Genomic DNA, 14,877 nt, shown 5'->3' with positions numbered 1-14,877 from the left:
TACCTCTGTGGTATCAAAGGCTGGTAAAGACCTTGATACCAAAATAGTGGAGCAACTATTGTGGAGCAAAAAGTTCCATTGGCTTGACATTACTGACTTTGCTTATTGAAATATTGAAAGAGAATAGTTACATGTACAGATCTTCAGCACCTTCATGAATATAAAACATCTATGACAGCTGAAAACATTTAGACTACATTGCATTTTATATTGCATGAACAAACATATCTATCTACCTGTTCAATTGCATAAATGATCCCAAGGCTGGGGCATTTAACTTGGTCATCACTGCCAATGTTCGTATTTACAGTTGAAGTCGGAAGTTTACAAACACTTAGGTTGGCGTCAATAAAACTAGTTTTTCCACCACTCCACAAATTTCTTGTTAACAAACTATAGTTTTGGCAAGTTGGTTAGGACATCTACTTTGTGCATGACACCATCTACTTTGTGCATCCAACAATTGTTTACATACAGATTATTTCACTTATAATTCACTGTATCACAACTCCAGTGGGTCAGAAGTTTACATACACTAAGTTGACTGTGCCTTTAAACAGCTCGGAAGATTCCAGAAAATGATGTCATGGCCTTAGAAGCTTCTGAGAGGCTAATTGACATCATTGGAGTCAATTGGAGGTGTACCTGTGGATGTATTTCAATGCTTACCTTCAAACTCAGTGCCTCTTTGCTTGACATCATGGGAAAATCGAAAGAAATCAGCCAAGACCTCAGAAAACCAATTGTAGACCTCCACAAGTTTGGTTCATCCTTGGGAGCAATTTCCAAACGCCTGAAGGTACCACGTTCATCTGTACAAACAATAGTACGCAAGTATAAACACCATGGGACCACGCAGCCGTCATACCGCTCAGGAAGGAGACGCATTCTGTCTCCTAGAGATGAACGTACTTTGGTGCGAAAAATGCAAATCAATCCCAGAACAACAGCAAATGACCGTGTGAAGATGCTGGAGGAAACAGGTACAAAAGTATCTATATCCACAGTAAAACAAGTCCTATATCAACATAGCATGAAAGGTAGCTCAGCAAGGTAGAAGCCACTGCTCCAAAACCGGCATAAAAAAGCCAGACTACGGATTGCAACTGCACATGGGGACAAAGATCGTACTTTTTGGAGAAATGTTCTCGGGTCTGATGAAACTAAAATAAAACTGTTTGGCCATAAAGACCATCATTATGTTTGGAGGGAAAAGGGGGAGGCACCATCCCAACCGTTAAGCACGGAGGTGGCAGAATCATGTTGTGGGGATGCTTTGCTACAGGAGGGACTGGTGCACTTCACAAAATAGATGGCTTCATGAGGAAGAAAAATTATGTGGATATATTCAAGCAACATCTCAAGACATCAGTCAGGAAGTGAAAGCTTGGTCGCAAATGAGTCTTCCAATTTGACAATGACCCCAAGCATACTTCCAAAGTTGTGGCAAAATGGCTTAAGGACAACAAAGTCAAGGTATTGGAGTGGCCATCACAAAGCCCTGACCTCAATCCTATAGAAAATGTGTGGGCAGAACTGAAAAAGCGTGTGCGAGTAAGGAGGCCTACAAACGTGACTCAGTTACACCAGCTCTGTCAGTAGGAATGGGCCAAAATTCACCCAAATTATTGTGGGAAGCTTGTGGAAGGCTACCCAAAACGTTTGACCCAAGTTAAACAATGTAAAGGCAATGCTACCAAATACTAATTGAGTGTATGTAAACTTCTGACCCACTGGGAATGTGATGAAAGAAATAAAAGCTGAAATAAATCATTCTCTCTACAATTATTCTGACATTTCACATTCTTAAAATAAAGTGGTGATCATAACTGACCTAAAACAGGGCATTTTTACAAGGATTAAATGTCAGGAATTGTGAAAAACTGAGTTTAAATGTATTTGGCTAAGGTGTATGTAAACTTCCGACTTCAACTGTATGTAAGGTCATCTTGCCTTAAGATTAGTTTAACCTGGCCATTCTACCCACAAAATAATGTATAATAAAATGCAAAAGGCACTACTCACCTGCAAGAGAACTTGGTTGAAGCGTAGGCTATTCGTAACAGTAGCAGTAGCAAAGGTAGTAGGTTCACCCAAAACTGCAGACATGAAGCAAAGACTTTGAGTGCAAAACTGCAGTCTACTAGGTCAGCCACTGGGGGGGTTGAGCGTATTTTGTTTGACCTTCTTTTTTAGCGTTTCCGGTTTATCTCACACGAGACATCCGCCCTAGCTTGCGGCAATCAAAACATGGTGGACTGCATCAATTAGCCAAAAGCGTTTATGTCAGTGTGATCTAAAAGGGTATCACATACATTAGTTTGATACAGGCAACGACATTTATAGTTGACAATTCACCCGATTGGAAAGTAAGAGAGGGGAAAGGCGCACTGCCCACAGTTTTCACGTGGATAAAGGTAGAGTCAATTCAAGTTAGCTTTTTCGTTACCTGTTCATCGAGCTAGTTGACTGGCTAATTTAGCTAGCTAACGTTATGCTGATGTGAAACCTGCAGACTTTGGTGATAGAGCTACCGTTGGTTACAAATTTTGCTAGCTGGCTAACTATTTAACATTTCAGCAAATTAATATTGGCGAGTATTTACATTATATATAGCTAGCTAACATTAGAACTGGTACAGCTTTGCTAGTTAATTTAACTAACGTTAGTTGTTAGTTTGGACTAGTTAACGTATACTTCTGACTAGCTGCTATTCAACCAATAATTGTCTTGTGACATTGTGCTGGGAGACGAACTTGTATGTACAAGTATGTTTCCCAGCACAATGTCAAAAGGCAATTAATTCGTTATTGGTTTAATCGCAGCAAGAGAGTGAACGTTATTTATAATAAGGACCTCTGAAATGGAAATGGATGGCCCTCCCTAGAGCAAAATATATTTTACCTAAACCCTCCCTGAACGCAAAAAACGAGTGACCCTCCCCTATACCCAATATAATAATTAAAACAAAGTGGATAGCAGAGAACATGTCTAACGTTTACCCTCACTTCATGGACAGACCAGAGCCTTAAATATGAATATTTGTTTAATACCATACCAATTTCCCGAAATTACAGGCTAAGAATGAACATGCCTGTGTGTTCATATCATCATATTAATCCAATGCCAAATCAATGTGTCTTGTTTGCAATGAAACTGCCCCTGTTTGCAAATAATAAAATCTGAGACCTCATTAGGAATCTGAGCATGGTGCTTTCCAAAGTTTGGGCTAACTTATCACCCCAGACAGAGTAGACCGCCCGACGCAGAAAAATGACAGCTTTAACTGCTCGCTACTCTTCTTCCGTAGCTCAACCCAACGAGAGAAGCGTTTACCTAAAAGCTGTCTGGGTTTAAACATCTTACAGTGGGGCAAAAAAGTATTTAGTCAGCCACCAATTGTGCAAGTTCTCCCACTTAAAAAGATGAGAGAGGCCTGTAATTTTCATCATAGGTACACTTCAACTATGACAGACAAAATGAGAAAAAAAATCCAGAAAATCACATTGTAGGATTTTTAATGAATTTATTTGCAAATTATGGTGGAAAATAAGTATTTTCATTTTGTCTGTCATAGTTGAAGTGTACCTATGATGAAAATTACAGGCCTCTCATCTTTTTAAGTGGGAGAACTTGCACAATTGGTGGCTGACTAAATACTTTTTTGCCCCACTGTATATTGTATAGAAAGTGAATAACTTAATCAATTGGTAGTGACAGAATAAGATTACTTCCCAAGCAAAGGACATTTTTTTTCTTTATGCTAGAAACAATGATATCCCCATATGCATCGGAATCACGTCTTTCCTGGATATTTTACTGCTTGTTTCTAGCATAAAGCATCGCGGACCAAAGCGCTGTTATAGATGACTTTATATAATCAGATCAGTTTTTTTATTTTTTGCCATTTTCTTTAATAAAAAGCAGGCCTATGGCATACCATCTCATACCCCATCAATTCGAGTCTTGGTTTTAACTTAGCCTACCTCCGTGTCAGTGAAGTGCTGTTATTTAAAGAGTGGATGGTGGAATTGACCAACAAATCTATTGACATAGCAGCCTATAGCCTAAGTTAGTCTGCCAACCAGGTGGGCTTACCTCTTATTTTTTTAAATAGGCTCCAACACAAAGCCCTCTTGTTGTTAGTAAACTAATAAGACTGTTGAAATGAATTATGCCTATTTGAATTTGCCTGCATTCAGCACCATGAGCTGTCCATTTCCGATTGATTGTACCGCTGCTTCGTTTCAGCACCACAATGTAAGTTACTCGAATCTGGCTTATTGTGACGTCAATAACTCTGATAAATAGGCCTACATCATGGGGAAGAAACATTTTGTTTTTAATCAAATCAATTATAGTAGTAGCAAGCTATAAAAGTTGACCTCCAGTCCTCCTTTTCATCTTTGCGCTCTCCTTCTCAAACTTAACTGAACATAGGCTATAGCAGTGTTTCCCAACCCTGGTCCTCTAATACTCCCAACTGTACACCGTTTCATTGTGGCCCTTGACAAACACACCTCATTGAGTGCTTGATGATTAGTTGACAAGTTGAATCAGGTGTGCTTGTCCAGAGTTACAATATAAATGACTACTATTGGAGGTACTCAAGGACCAGGGTTGGGAAACACTGTTCATGCGCAAGAGTGCATTTTTTGGAAGAAGCCTCTGACTCTCCCTCTGAACTGCCACCGTAGGTCTACACAGCACAGCCATTGGTTAGGAATCACACAAAAAAGGTTTTGTTCAGCGAGAGCAGAGCAGGCTGGGGCTCATGGTTGGAATATACATTGCAGTGTGTAATGCAGCCTAGTTTTATTTACACCATCCCAGCAGCTATCTTAGAAGTATAACTTATAGATTTTCTCCTGATTCCAATAAGTTGATACTGTATCTTCCCTGGCAGGGTGAAGGAGACTCGCCATCACCATGGGGCGACGTTCGACCTCCTCCACTAAGAGTGGGAAGTTCATGAACCCCACCGACCAGGCCAGTAAGTAACGTCATACCCTTTCCGTCATCATGTGACCGCTCACATCATACGTTCACCTCAACTTGAGCATGAACACATCAGTGGACACCCATTGTTACTTAAGCTTCAGGGGATCCCATGTCTGTGAAAGGAAAATCATTTCAGTGTCTGTTATTGAGCTCAGCAGCACTATGAACAATAGTAAAGGCATCAATGTAGAAGAGCTGTCAGGTAACAGGTTCTACACCAATTTTTTACTGCGGTGCCTTTTCCTCTTCAGGGAAGGAGGCCAGGAAACGGGAGCTGAAAAAGGTAAGACCTTGGCTGACAAGTTGAATGTCAATGACAGGTTGACTTTGTAATCTGTCTATAAATCTCACTGCGCTCTTCTTTGCTTCGCCACAGAACAAGAAGCAGAGGATGATGGTGAGAACAGCTGTACTGAAGATGAAGGACCCCAGACAAATTATCAAAGACATGGAGAAGCTGGATGAAATGGGTGAGCCATTGCAAACGGGTTTTAAACAAGGTTGTGCGTTTGTTATTTGTCTTCCAAAAAGATCTTGCTAATCATTTTCTTTTCTCCTGTTCACATCCATTCTCTATCTGTTTTTTCCTGTGCCAGAGTTCAACCCTGTGCAGCAGCCGCTGCTGAATGAGAAGGTGCTGAGGGACAAGAGGAAGAAGCTACGGGAGACGTTTGAGCGCATCGTACGTTTGTACGAAAGAGAGAACCCAGACACTTACAAGGAGCTACGCAAACTGGAGCTGGACTATGAGAGCAATCGCGGCAAGCTGTCACTCTACTTCGACTCAGTCAAGGTGTGTATGCTATGCTGATGAACATGTATGAATTGCACAGATAAACCGAGCAGTGCTGAGATCATGTCATAATTGTTGCTGTTGTTCACTACTCACTCTTTCTCTTCCTCGCTCTGTCAACTAGAATGCTGAACTAGTGGAGGTAGATAGCATCCCACTCCCAGAGATGCCCCACGCCCCCTCCAGCATCCTGATCCAGGACATCCCCCTGCCTGGGACCCAGCCTCCCTCCATCCTGAAGAAGGGCTCCTCGTTTAGGTGGGCACTCCCCTGAATTTACAGTGCTGTCTCAGTATCATTCCTATGGAACATACCACAACCCTACCAGCTGCTCTGTAAACACTCTCTCACTTTCTCTCTCAGTAAGGGGATCAGTGCCTCCATGTCTGCAGCGGTGGCAGGCGTCCCTCGGTTACCCCCTGGTAGGAAACCCCCAGGTCCCCCACCTGGCCCCCCACCGTCTCAGGTCCTGGCGCTGTACGCCTCACGCAGGGCCCAGTTCGCAGCAGATGCAGGTACTGCACACACACCTCACTACTGCTAGTTTGCACATGGGATCAGGAGGAGTAAATATGCTTCATTCTACTTTCTCATCCAAATCCACCTTTCTCTGCCTACAACCAGATATGTCCAACCAGGCCTCTGACATGGAGAAAGCCATGGACACTATGCTGATGGGAGGAGAGAGGGACAGTGGGAGCGAGAGCGATGGAGACGATGGGGAGGAAGACGACAGCGACTCTGAAGAGGACAGTGAAGGAGAGAGGGATGACGGAGGCGAGGTTGACAAGAGGATGATGGAGGACGATAGAGAGAAGGGCAGAGAGGAGGACAGAGGGGACAGACATGCAGGTGAGAGGCGGAGCCTTGTCCGCATATGTGCTTTCTTGATCACCCCAAGTGTGTTGGGTTCTGTCTTCAAGTCTGTGCACTGCTTGGTGTTGTAGTTTAAAGAATGATAACACGAGGGATCACGTGACCCCTGAACGAGATGGCCGCATGAACTAGGAGCTCCGCACAAGTAGTTTCCAATTCCTAATCTTACCTCCACTTCAAGTTTAAACTCATTTAGCTTTAGTCAAAAAGTCATGGCGGCTACAAAAGGCGACACTACAGGTGACATTTTTACCCGGACTCGAGCACTAGCGACGGAAAAAGCCTCCAAGAAGCAGCTAGCTTCAGAAAAAGCTAGCGCCATTAGCCAGGAGCAAGAGGACCCGTTCCCCCCCGAGGCCCAACGAAGGCCAACCTCGCACTCTGTCGAAGACATCTTTTCTGAGCTGAGATCCCAACGTACAGAACTCAACACTAAACTAGATGCCATTAACGCTCAGCTCAGTGCGATAGGGGGCAAGGTGACAATCCTGGAAAATGCTTTGCCTGACATAAACAACAAGATAACCATAAACGCGGGGCGCCTGGACGAGGCAGAGGGGCGAATCCTATCCACGGAAAACTTATTGACAGACGCCATGGAAACAATAGCATATGCTAAAAAAAAAATAGAGCAGCTGGAAGAGAAAACAGAGGACCTGGAAAACAGGGGGCGAAGGAATAATTGTGTTCTATTAAATCTGGGCGAAAAAGAAGAGGGAAACATGCCACTGATCCGCTACCTGCAAGACAAACTTCCCGAGTGGCTCCACCTGTCCACCGACAGACCCATAGAACTCGAGAGAGCTCACCGAGCACTGAGGCCCCAACCAGCAGCCAGACAACCACCGCGCCCAATCACCATACGTTTCTTGAGATTCACCGACAAGGAACGAGTCCTACAGGCGGCGAAAACCAACACCATTACAGTGGGAAACGCCAAACTCATCTTACTCCAGGACCTGTCAGCTGGAATACGCCGAAAGCGCCGAGAGTTTGACGAGGTGAAGAAATGCTCCATTGACCGAGGCATCTTTAGGGGATTCAAATACCCAAACGAGCTCAGGATTCTTTACCAAGGAGCCCTGCGACACTTCAAAACTCCCGAAGAGGCAAAACGTTTTTTGAAAGACAACCCCGGTCAATGAGAAATGGACCAATGACTAAATGCGATTACTATTATTACTAAAGGAGGTAAGACAACATATAGCCGATATCCAAAGACCCACCCGCCCTGCTAAATGTCATTATAGCCGTCTAATCTATATTTATGTTCCTTTAGCTGAGAGGGATAGGCTCCATATTATAACCTAGGCCTACTATATGTAGGCTGGGCTATTGATTTTATTTTCTCCCATTTTTAATGTGGTCTGGACGGGGGCTACGTTGTCATTTACCCAATGCGGGGCGGAGAGGATGAGGCATTTCTTTGGTGGGGAGGGGGAGACGTTGTGCGTTGCTAACTGTTCCCGTTTTTTTTGTTGTTGTTGTTGGAACACAGAATTGTGACTGAGCGGGGAGGTAATAGATCCAACGGGATATGTCGAGTTGTTTGGGAACTCGGCTGGGGTGTTCAGAGACTGTTATTTTATGTAAACCATTTATTTTCCTTTTATGTGAACGCAGCTGTAACTACTATCCACCTTTACCCAGAGATGACTTGCACTAAAGTTCGATTACTGTTCGATGACGATGACTAGTACCTTAAATCTATTGACATGGAACTGCCATGGTCTAGGTCATGCAATAAAACGGAAAAAGCAGACATCGCGCTATTGCAAGAGACACACCTCTGTGATGCTGAACATGCCAAACTCCGCAGAGCTTGGGTGGGACAGGTGTATTTCTCATCTTTCAAATCCAACAGTAGAGGCACAGCCATACTTATCCATAAGAATGTTCCATTCATAATTGACAAAAACATATCTGATCCGGAGGGGAGATTTATTTTGATAACTGGGTCACTGTATGGGCAACCAATTACTCTCTTAAACATATACGCCCCTAACACAGATACTCCTGCTTTTATGTCGAAAATGATAACCCTGTTCAATGAGCATTGTGTTTCCTTTGGAGTGTTGGCCGGAGATTTTAATTGTACCCTGAACCCAACCCTAGACAAATCATCTCAAGTCCCCACCACAAATCCTAGATCTGCAAAGATGTTGAACTCTCTTACTAAAGAGATGGGACTGATAGATATCTGGAGAGAGACTAATAGCTCATCTATGGACTATACATACTACTCTAATGTCCATAACACCTACTCCCGTATAGATTACATTTTTATCCCAAAGAGTTTCATAAATTCAGCCACGTGTAGAATCGGACCCATAGCGCTTTCGGGTCACGCCTTTGTCCACCTCCGCTTTGACCTCTGCAAAAACATCCCGAGGTCAAAGAGCTGGAAATTCAACACCTCCATGCTATCAAACGAAGCATTCCATACATTGGTAACTACATGGATAGACAACTACACACAAGACAACAAAGATTCTCCTGTTTCTCCGGCCACAATGTGGGACGCTGCTAAAGCCACACTAAGAGGTCATCTAATTGCATATGCTTCCTCTAAGAAAAAAGCAATGGAAGCACACAGGCTAGATCTGGAGAGGGAGCTGGAACGCTGTGAAAAAGTACATAAACAATCCACAGACAGCACCTCCTGGAGTCAACTTAAAGCAGCCAAAGCCAAACTGAATTTGGACTATACTCGGGAGATAAAAAAAAAAGTTTTCTTTACTAAACAGAAATACCATGAGTATAGCAATAGGCCTAGTAGATTGCTTGCTTATCAATTAAAAAAAGAGCAGTCAGAGCGTACAATTATGGCTATCTGAACAGCAGAGGACGAGGTCACATATGACCCAAAAAATATCAATTTAACTTTTCATGATTTTTACTGCAAACTATATACCTCTGAGAGAAAACACACGGAAGCAGAACTCCACTCCTTCCTAGAGGGAATCTCGCTACCTAAACTATCAGAGACTGACCAAGAAGATCTCAACTCCCCCTTCACTCCTGAGGAGATCCTGGAGGCAATTACCTCCATGCCACCTAACAAGTCCCCAGGCCCAGATGGATTCCCCAGAGAGTTCTACAAAGCTTTTTGGCCCCAGCTTAGCCCTATTTTCATGCCAATGCTGGAGGATTTTTGCAAAAACGGAGTTCTCCCAGACTCAATGCGCACAGCTCGCATTACAGTGTTGCTCAAAAAAGACAAGGACCCCCTATCCTGCTCCTCCTTCCGGCCCATAAGCTTGTTGGATTTCGACTACAAAATAATTACCAAATTGCTGGCCAAAAGACTAAACACTCTTCTTCCCAAAATAATAAAAGCGGACCAAACTGGATTTATTAGAGACAGATACTCTTCTGATAACATTCGCCGTCTTTTTGATATTATTGATCAAGTAAACGCACAGAAGACCCCTGTCCTGCTGGCTTCACTGGATGCTGAGAAGGCGTTCGACAGGATGGAGTGGAGCTTTTTGTTCTCAGTCTTAGAAAAGTTCAATATGGGCCCAAACTTTATTAAATGGATCAAATCACTATACTCTCATCCAAATGCCATGGTGACTACTAACGGACTGAACTCTGACAGATTCCCTTTGGGACGGGGCACAAGACAAGGGTGCTCGCTATCCCCCCTGCTCTACTTGTTGGGGGCGGAGCCTCTGGCAGAGTTGATAAGGAGCAATTCAAGTATTACAGGTGTTCCTGCAGGCGGCCTGCAGCACAAGATTTCGCTTTACGCGGATGATGTCTTGCTCTACATATCCAACCCTGAGAAATCCCTTCCTCCCATTTTAGACACAATTGCTCAGTATGGCACGTTTTCAGATTATAAGATAAATTTTAACAAATCCACTGTCTGCCCTCTCAATATTACACTCACCAGTTCTATGAAGACACTATGCCCATTCCAATGGAAGACACAGGGGTTTCAATACCTTGGGATATTCATAACACCAGATCTGAATATGCTTTTCAAGGAGAATTATCTTCCACTCCTGGATCGAATCAAAAACAACCTCCAAACCTGGATCTCCCTCCCAATTAGCTTAGTAGGAAGAATTAATGTAATCCGTATGAACATCCTCCCTAGACTGAACTATTTATTTCAGATGCTCCCATGCTATCTCCCAGCTTCCTTTTTCAAAACAATTAACCAAAGCATCACCAAATTTATATGGGGCAATAAAAAACCTAGGATCAAGCTCTCCACTCTATCGAAACCTGAATCTAAGGGCGGTCTTGCCCTTCCCTCCCTTCAATTGTACTACTGGTCTGCCCAAATCCGCAACATGCTAACATGGATCACAAACAGACGAGTCAACGTGGATCCAGATAGAAGCCCAATCCTGTGGTTCATTGCCACTAAGCTCAACTATATTCATTAATAACTTTAGTGAAGTGGGCAACATAGCCAAAACATTTGTGATTTACAGCACCCTACTAGCGTGGAGGGACTGTAAGAAATACCTGGGCATCTCCTCCCAAATATGCTCTCACTCGCCTGTAGTAGGCAACCCAGACTTGCCAAAAGCCCTGAGGGATGCCAACTTTAATCTTTGGCATACTCTAGGAATCAGGACCTTTTCAGACCTATTTCATCAGAAGACCACTACACTGAAATCCTTTCAAGAGCTCTGCAGTGAATTCAATGTGCCAAGATCCCATTTTTTAAAATATCTTCAAATTAGACATGTCATCTCCTCATTTACTTCCAAGAGGAGGTTTAGAACTCAGTTGAACGAAGTTGAAACCCTTCTTGTCACAGCACAATCCATTAAAGGCAAAATATCCTATATCTATAGACTCCTTTCTGAGAAAGGAGGCTCCTCCTTTACTCCTTTGAAAATAATCTGGGAAAAGGACCTTGGTCTGACTATCAGTGATGAGTTATGGGCGGAGGTTTGCGACAGGGTATACTGCTCCTCTACTAATGTAAAAATGAAAGAATCGAATTACAAATTTTTGTACAAATTTTATTACACTCCCTTGAGACTCCATAAAATGAAAACAGACATTTCTCCTAACTGTAAAAGATGTACCTCTGAAAGTGGAACCTATATGCATGTATTTTGGAGCTGTAGAGAGATTGCCAGATTTTGGCAATCTATACATACTGCTGCACAGAAAATACTAGATGTACAGTTTGATATGACCCCGTGTCTCTATCTTCTTAATGCCCAGCAGGACTTTGTTCTTGATCCTGACAGAGAAAATTTGCTCATGACCATTACATACTTTGCTAAGAAATGTATCCTTCTATTGTGGGCCTCTAGTACCTCTCCTACATTTAAAATGTGGATTGACCAGATTGTTGACTTTCTCCCTCTTGAAAAGCTCACTTATGACCTCCACAGGAGACAGCCCAAGTTTGATAGACTCTGGTCTCCACTACTCCACTATATCTCAAATTGGACAGAGTGAATGGGGGGATCGGGGAGGTGAGCAGATGCGTGTTGTGTAAGGTGCTGTAAAATCTAAAAACTAATCATTGGCTCGTCATCTCAGCTAAGGCTGGAAATAGCAAATAAGAACCTTGATAGTGCTGCTGCAAGTTCTACATTTTAAATTTTGTTATAATTATTATTTGTGTGTATGTATGTATATGTAGGTATGTATATATATATATATATAACATTTTTTTATTTTTTATTATTATTATTATTATTTTTATTTTTTTTAAGTCTGTCACATCTGTGAATGTGGAATGTGTTTGGTTGGTTGTTTGAAAACTTAATAAAACTTTAAATTGAAAAAAAAAAAGAAGAATGATAACACAGATATGGCGTTTTACACGAGGTTGGTTGTGTGATATGTTTTGCAGGACGCAGTGTGCGGTTTGCAGACATGCCCCCCTCAGCACCCAGGGAGAAGAGCAAGAAGAAGAGGATTGTGAAGAAGAAAAAGGCCATCACTCCTCTGCAGGCTATGATGCTTAGGATGGCAGGTACTGTATGTCCTTCAGTCTGCACACAACACCACTACCACACTTCAGCAGGACTTGATGATGCAGATGAATGATTGGATTGTTGCCTCTATTTTGGAGAATGACCTTTAAAGAGGTTTGTATTCGCTGGAGGATGATTTCTCTTTGGGAACTAGGTTATACTTTCTTCCTTCATGCCTTTCTCACTCATCCCCCTTTATTATTTGTCTACAGGGCAGTCCATCCCTGAAGACGAAGAGGAGGAAGAGGAAGTTGAGGAGGAGTATACTGACTCTGACGACTCAGACATCGAGGATAGGGGACCACCAGGCGACAACCAATCTCATCTTATACCCAATCAGCGCATGCCTCCACCCTCTGGACCAATGGGAGGACAGCAACCACCTCTACACATGCAGGGTCCACCAGGAACAGGGCCTCCACCGTTGGGACCACCACCAGCTCCTCCAATGAGGCCTCCTGGTCCGCCCTCTGGCCTGCCTCCCGGCCCTCCACCCGGTTAGTTGGTTTTATGTGTAGTAATGATTGGAGTACAGTGTCATCTTGTGTGACGTTGCTTCATTACTATTAAATTACTAAAACAAGGCACCATGGTGTGATATGTCATATGATATGTCTTGTTTGTCATCCTAAGGTGCTCCCCCATTTTTGAGGCCGCCTGGTATGCTAGGTGGTCCAAGGGGGCCGATGCCCCGGCTACTGCCCCCTGGACCCCCACCAGGTCGTCCCCCTGGCCCTCCCCCAGGCCCCCCTCCAGGTCTCCCTCCTGGTCCTCCACCCCGGGGACCTCCACCCAGACTGCCTCCCCCAGCTCCCCCAGGTATATGTGGATGTATTTTTGTGCCTTTTATTGGAATTTCATATGACTTTATCCCTTCTCCTTAAACACGGAACATTGTCAAAACATACATATGTTTTAAACATAACTACAGTTCAGCAGTACCCAAAGTTAACAGTAATAAAAATATATGTCAACATGGCACATACCTCTGCTAAAATAAATGTAAAATGTATTTTGGGCCGCAAAGCATGAGAATAAAGCAGGATTTTCCCCCACTCTAATCTCCTCTCTTCTCCCTTTCTGTAGGCATCCCCCCTCCACCACGATCTGGCCCCCCACGCCAACTCGCCCCTCCCCTCTCACTTTTCCCCCCGCCGCTTAACTCCAACGTCCTCAGCGCTCCCCCCAGCATCGTCCACCGCCAGAAACCCGGCTCCAACCCAGATGGCTCCCAGAGCAACCCCAATGCCTCCATGCTGCCCCCTCCCTCCATGCCTATGTCCATGCGCCCAGGGATGCAGATGCCCCCTCCCCCGGGGACAAGTGCCCTGCCGTCGGGCGCAAACCCCACCAGCCACCACCATGCACCAACCATCGAGAAGCGAGCCAACATCACCTCTGTCTCAGCTGGAGGCAGCAATCTGGCAACAGGCCAGGGGAGTGGCGGAGCCACCATCTCAGCCAAACCCCAGATCATCAACCCCAAGACAGAGGTCACCCGCTTCGTGCCCACGGCGCTGAGGGTGCGCAGGGATAAAGGGGCCGGGAGCGGAGGAGGGCCTATGGAAAAGAGAGGAAGAAGAGAGGAAAGGGTGGGAGGCCAGAAGCAGCAGTCGATGGCTGCCCCCATGGGGTCGGCCAACCCTACTCAGATGGGCCCAGTCTCTCAGCCCAACATGAAGACCAAGGACCAGATGTATGAGGCATTCATGAGGGAGATGGAGGGACTCCTCTGAGACTGACAAGGGCTGCGGGGTGAAAAGGGTGGGTGTGTTGAGAAGGAATGAACAGTAGGGGTCATGAAGAAAGTGTTAGTGATACCATCAAGCAGATGCTGTTCAGAAACACATTGGTTCCTTTAAATGAAGCGGAAAGGCTTTGTTTTTCACAATGAGACTAGAATCTCCTCCCTACCAACTTACTGTACATGGCTATGATAATTTGGCTCAATCTTTGTGAAAAAGTTAGTGTTTTTTTATGACTGTCAAATGTTTATTTTATTTTTGAACTGAGAAAGGTGATGGATTTCAAAGAAAGAAGGGGGTGTTTTGTCAGGTGTTTGTAGGAAAATCCAAATGTGTGCATATGCTTGTCTGAAATGGTTAGACCTGCAACTAAATAAATACTTAAACTCAATTAACTAGTTTCAGTCCAATCTTTTTTTTAAGTATCTTTTCATAAGTCAGACTACAAATTAATAAACCACCATGATGAACAGGCTCGTTCAGCAGGACGCAACATTTT

At 43.9% G+C, this 14,877-nt stretch overlaps 1 protein-coding gene across 1 annotated transcript; it reads left to right on the top strand.

Annotated features, from left to right (window-relative positions):
* Positions 1-2,216: 2,216 nt before the first annotated feature.
* On the top strand, positions 2,217-14,769 carry LOC139576699 (WW domain-binding protein 11-like). Its single transcript, XM_071403048.1, has 12 exons — positions 2,217-2,417; positions 4,907-4,993; positions 5,253-5,284; positions 5,378-5,471; positions 5,598-5,794; positions 5,919-6,052; positions 6,158-6,309; positions 6,419-6,646; positions 12,510-12,632; positions 12,846-13,130; positions 13,267-13,452; positions 13,720-14,769. Exons 2-12 carry the CDS (start codon positions 4,930-4,932, stop codon positions 14,367-14,369), a joined length of 2,145 nt encoding a protein of 714 aa, XP_071259149.1. The 5' UTR covers positions 2,217-2,417; positions 4,907-4,929; the 3' UTR covers positions 14,370-14,769.
* The last annotated feature ends 108 nt before the right edge of the window (positions 14,770-14,877 follow it).

The sequence above is a fragment of the Salvelinus alpinus genome, chromosome 1 (genome assembly GCF_045679555.1).
Source record: "Salvelinus alpinus chromosome 1, SLU_Salpinus.1, whole genome shotgun sequence".
Taxonomy (NCBI): Eukaryota; Metazoa; Chordata; class Actinopteri; order Salmoniformes; family Salmonidae; genus Salvelinus; species Salvelinus alpinus.
Note: the sequence above shows the minus strand (reverse complement) of the source record. Positions and strands in the feature narration are given on the sequence as shown.

What these genes read in the sequence shown, in the direction of transcription:
- LOC139576699 (XM_071403048.1), top strand. Translation starts at nt 4,930, where the DNA reads ATGGGGCGACGTTCGACCTCCTCCACTAAGAGTGGGAAGTTCATGAAC. An exon ending in CCAGTTCGCAGCAGATGCAG is followed by an intron (nt 6,310 to 6,418) that starts GTACTGCACACA and finishes GCCTACAACCAG; the next exon opens with ATATGTCCAACCAGGCCTCT. An exon ending in GCCTCCCGGCCCTCCACCCG is followed by an intron (nt 13,131 to 13,266) that starts GTTAGTTGGTTT and finishes TGTCATCCTAAG; the next exon opens with GTGCTCCCCCATTTTTGAGG.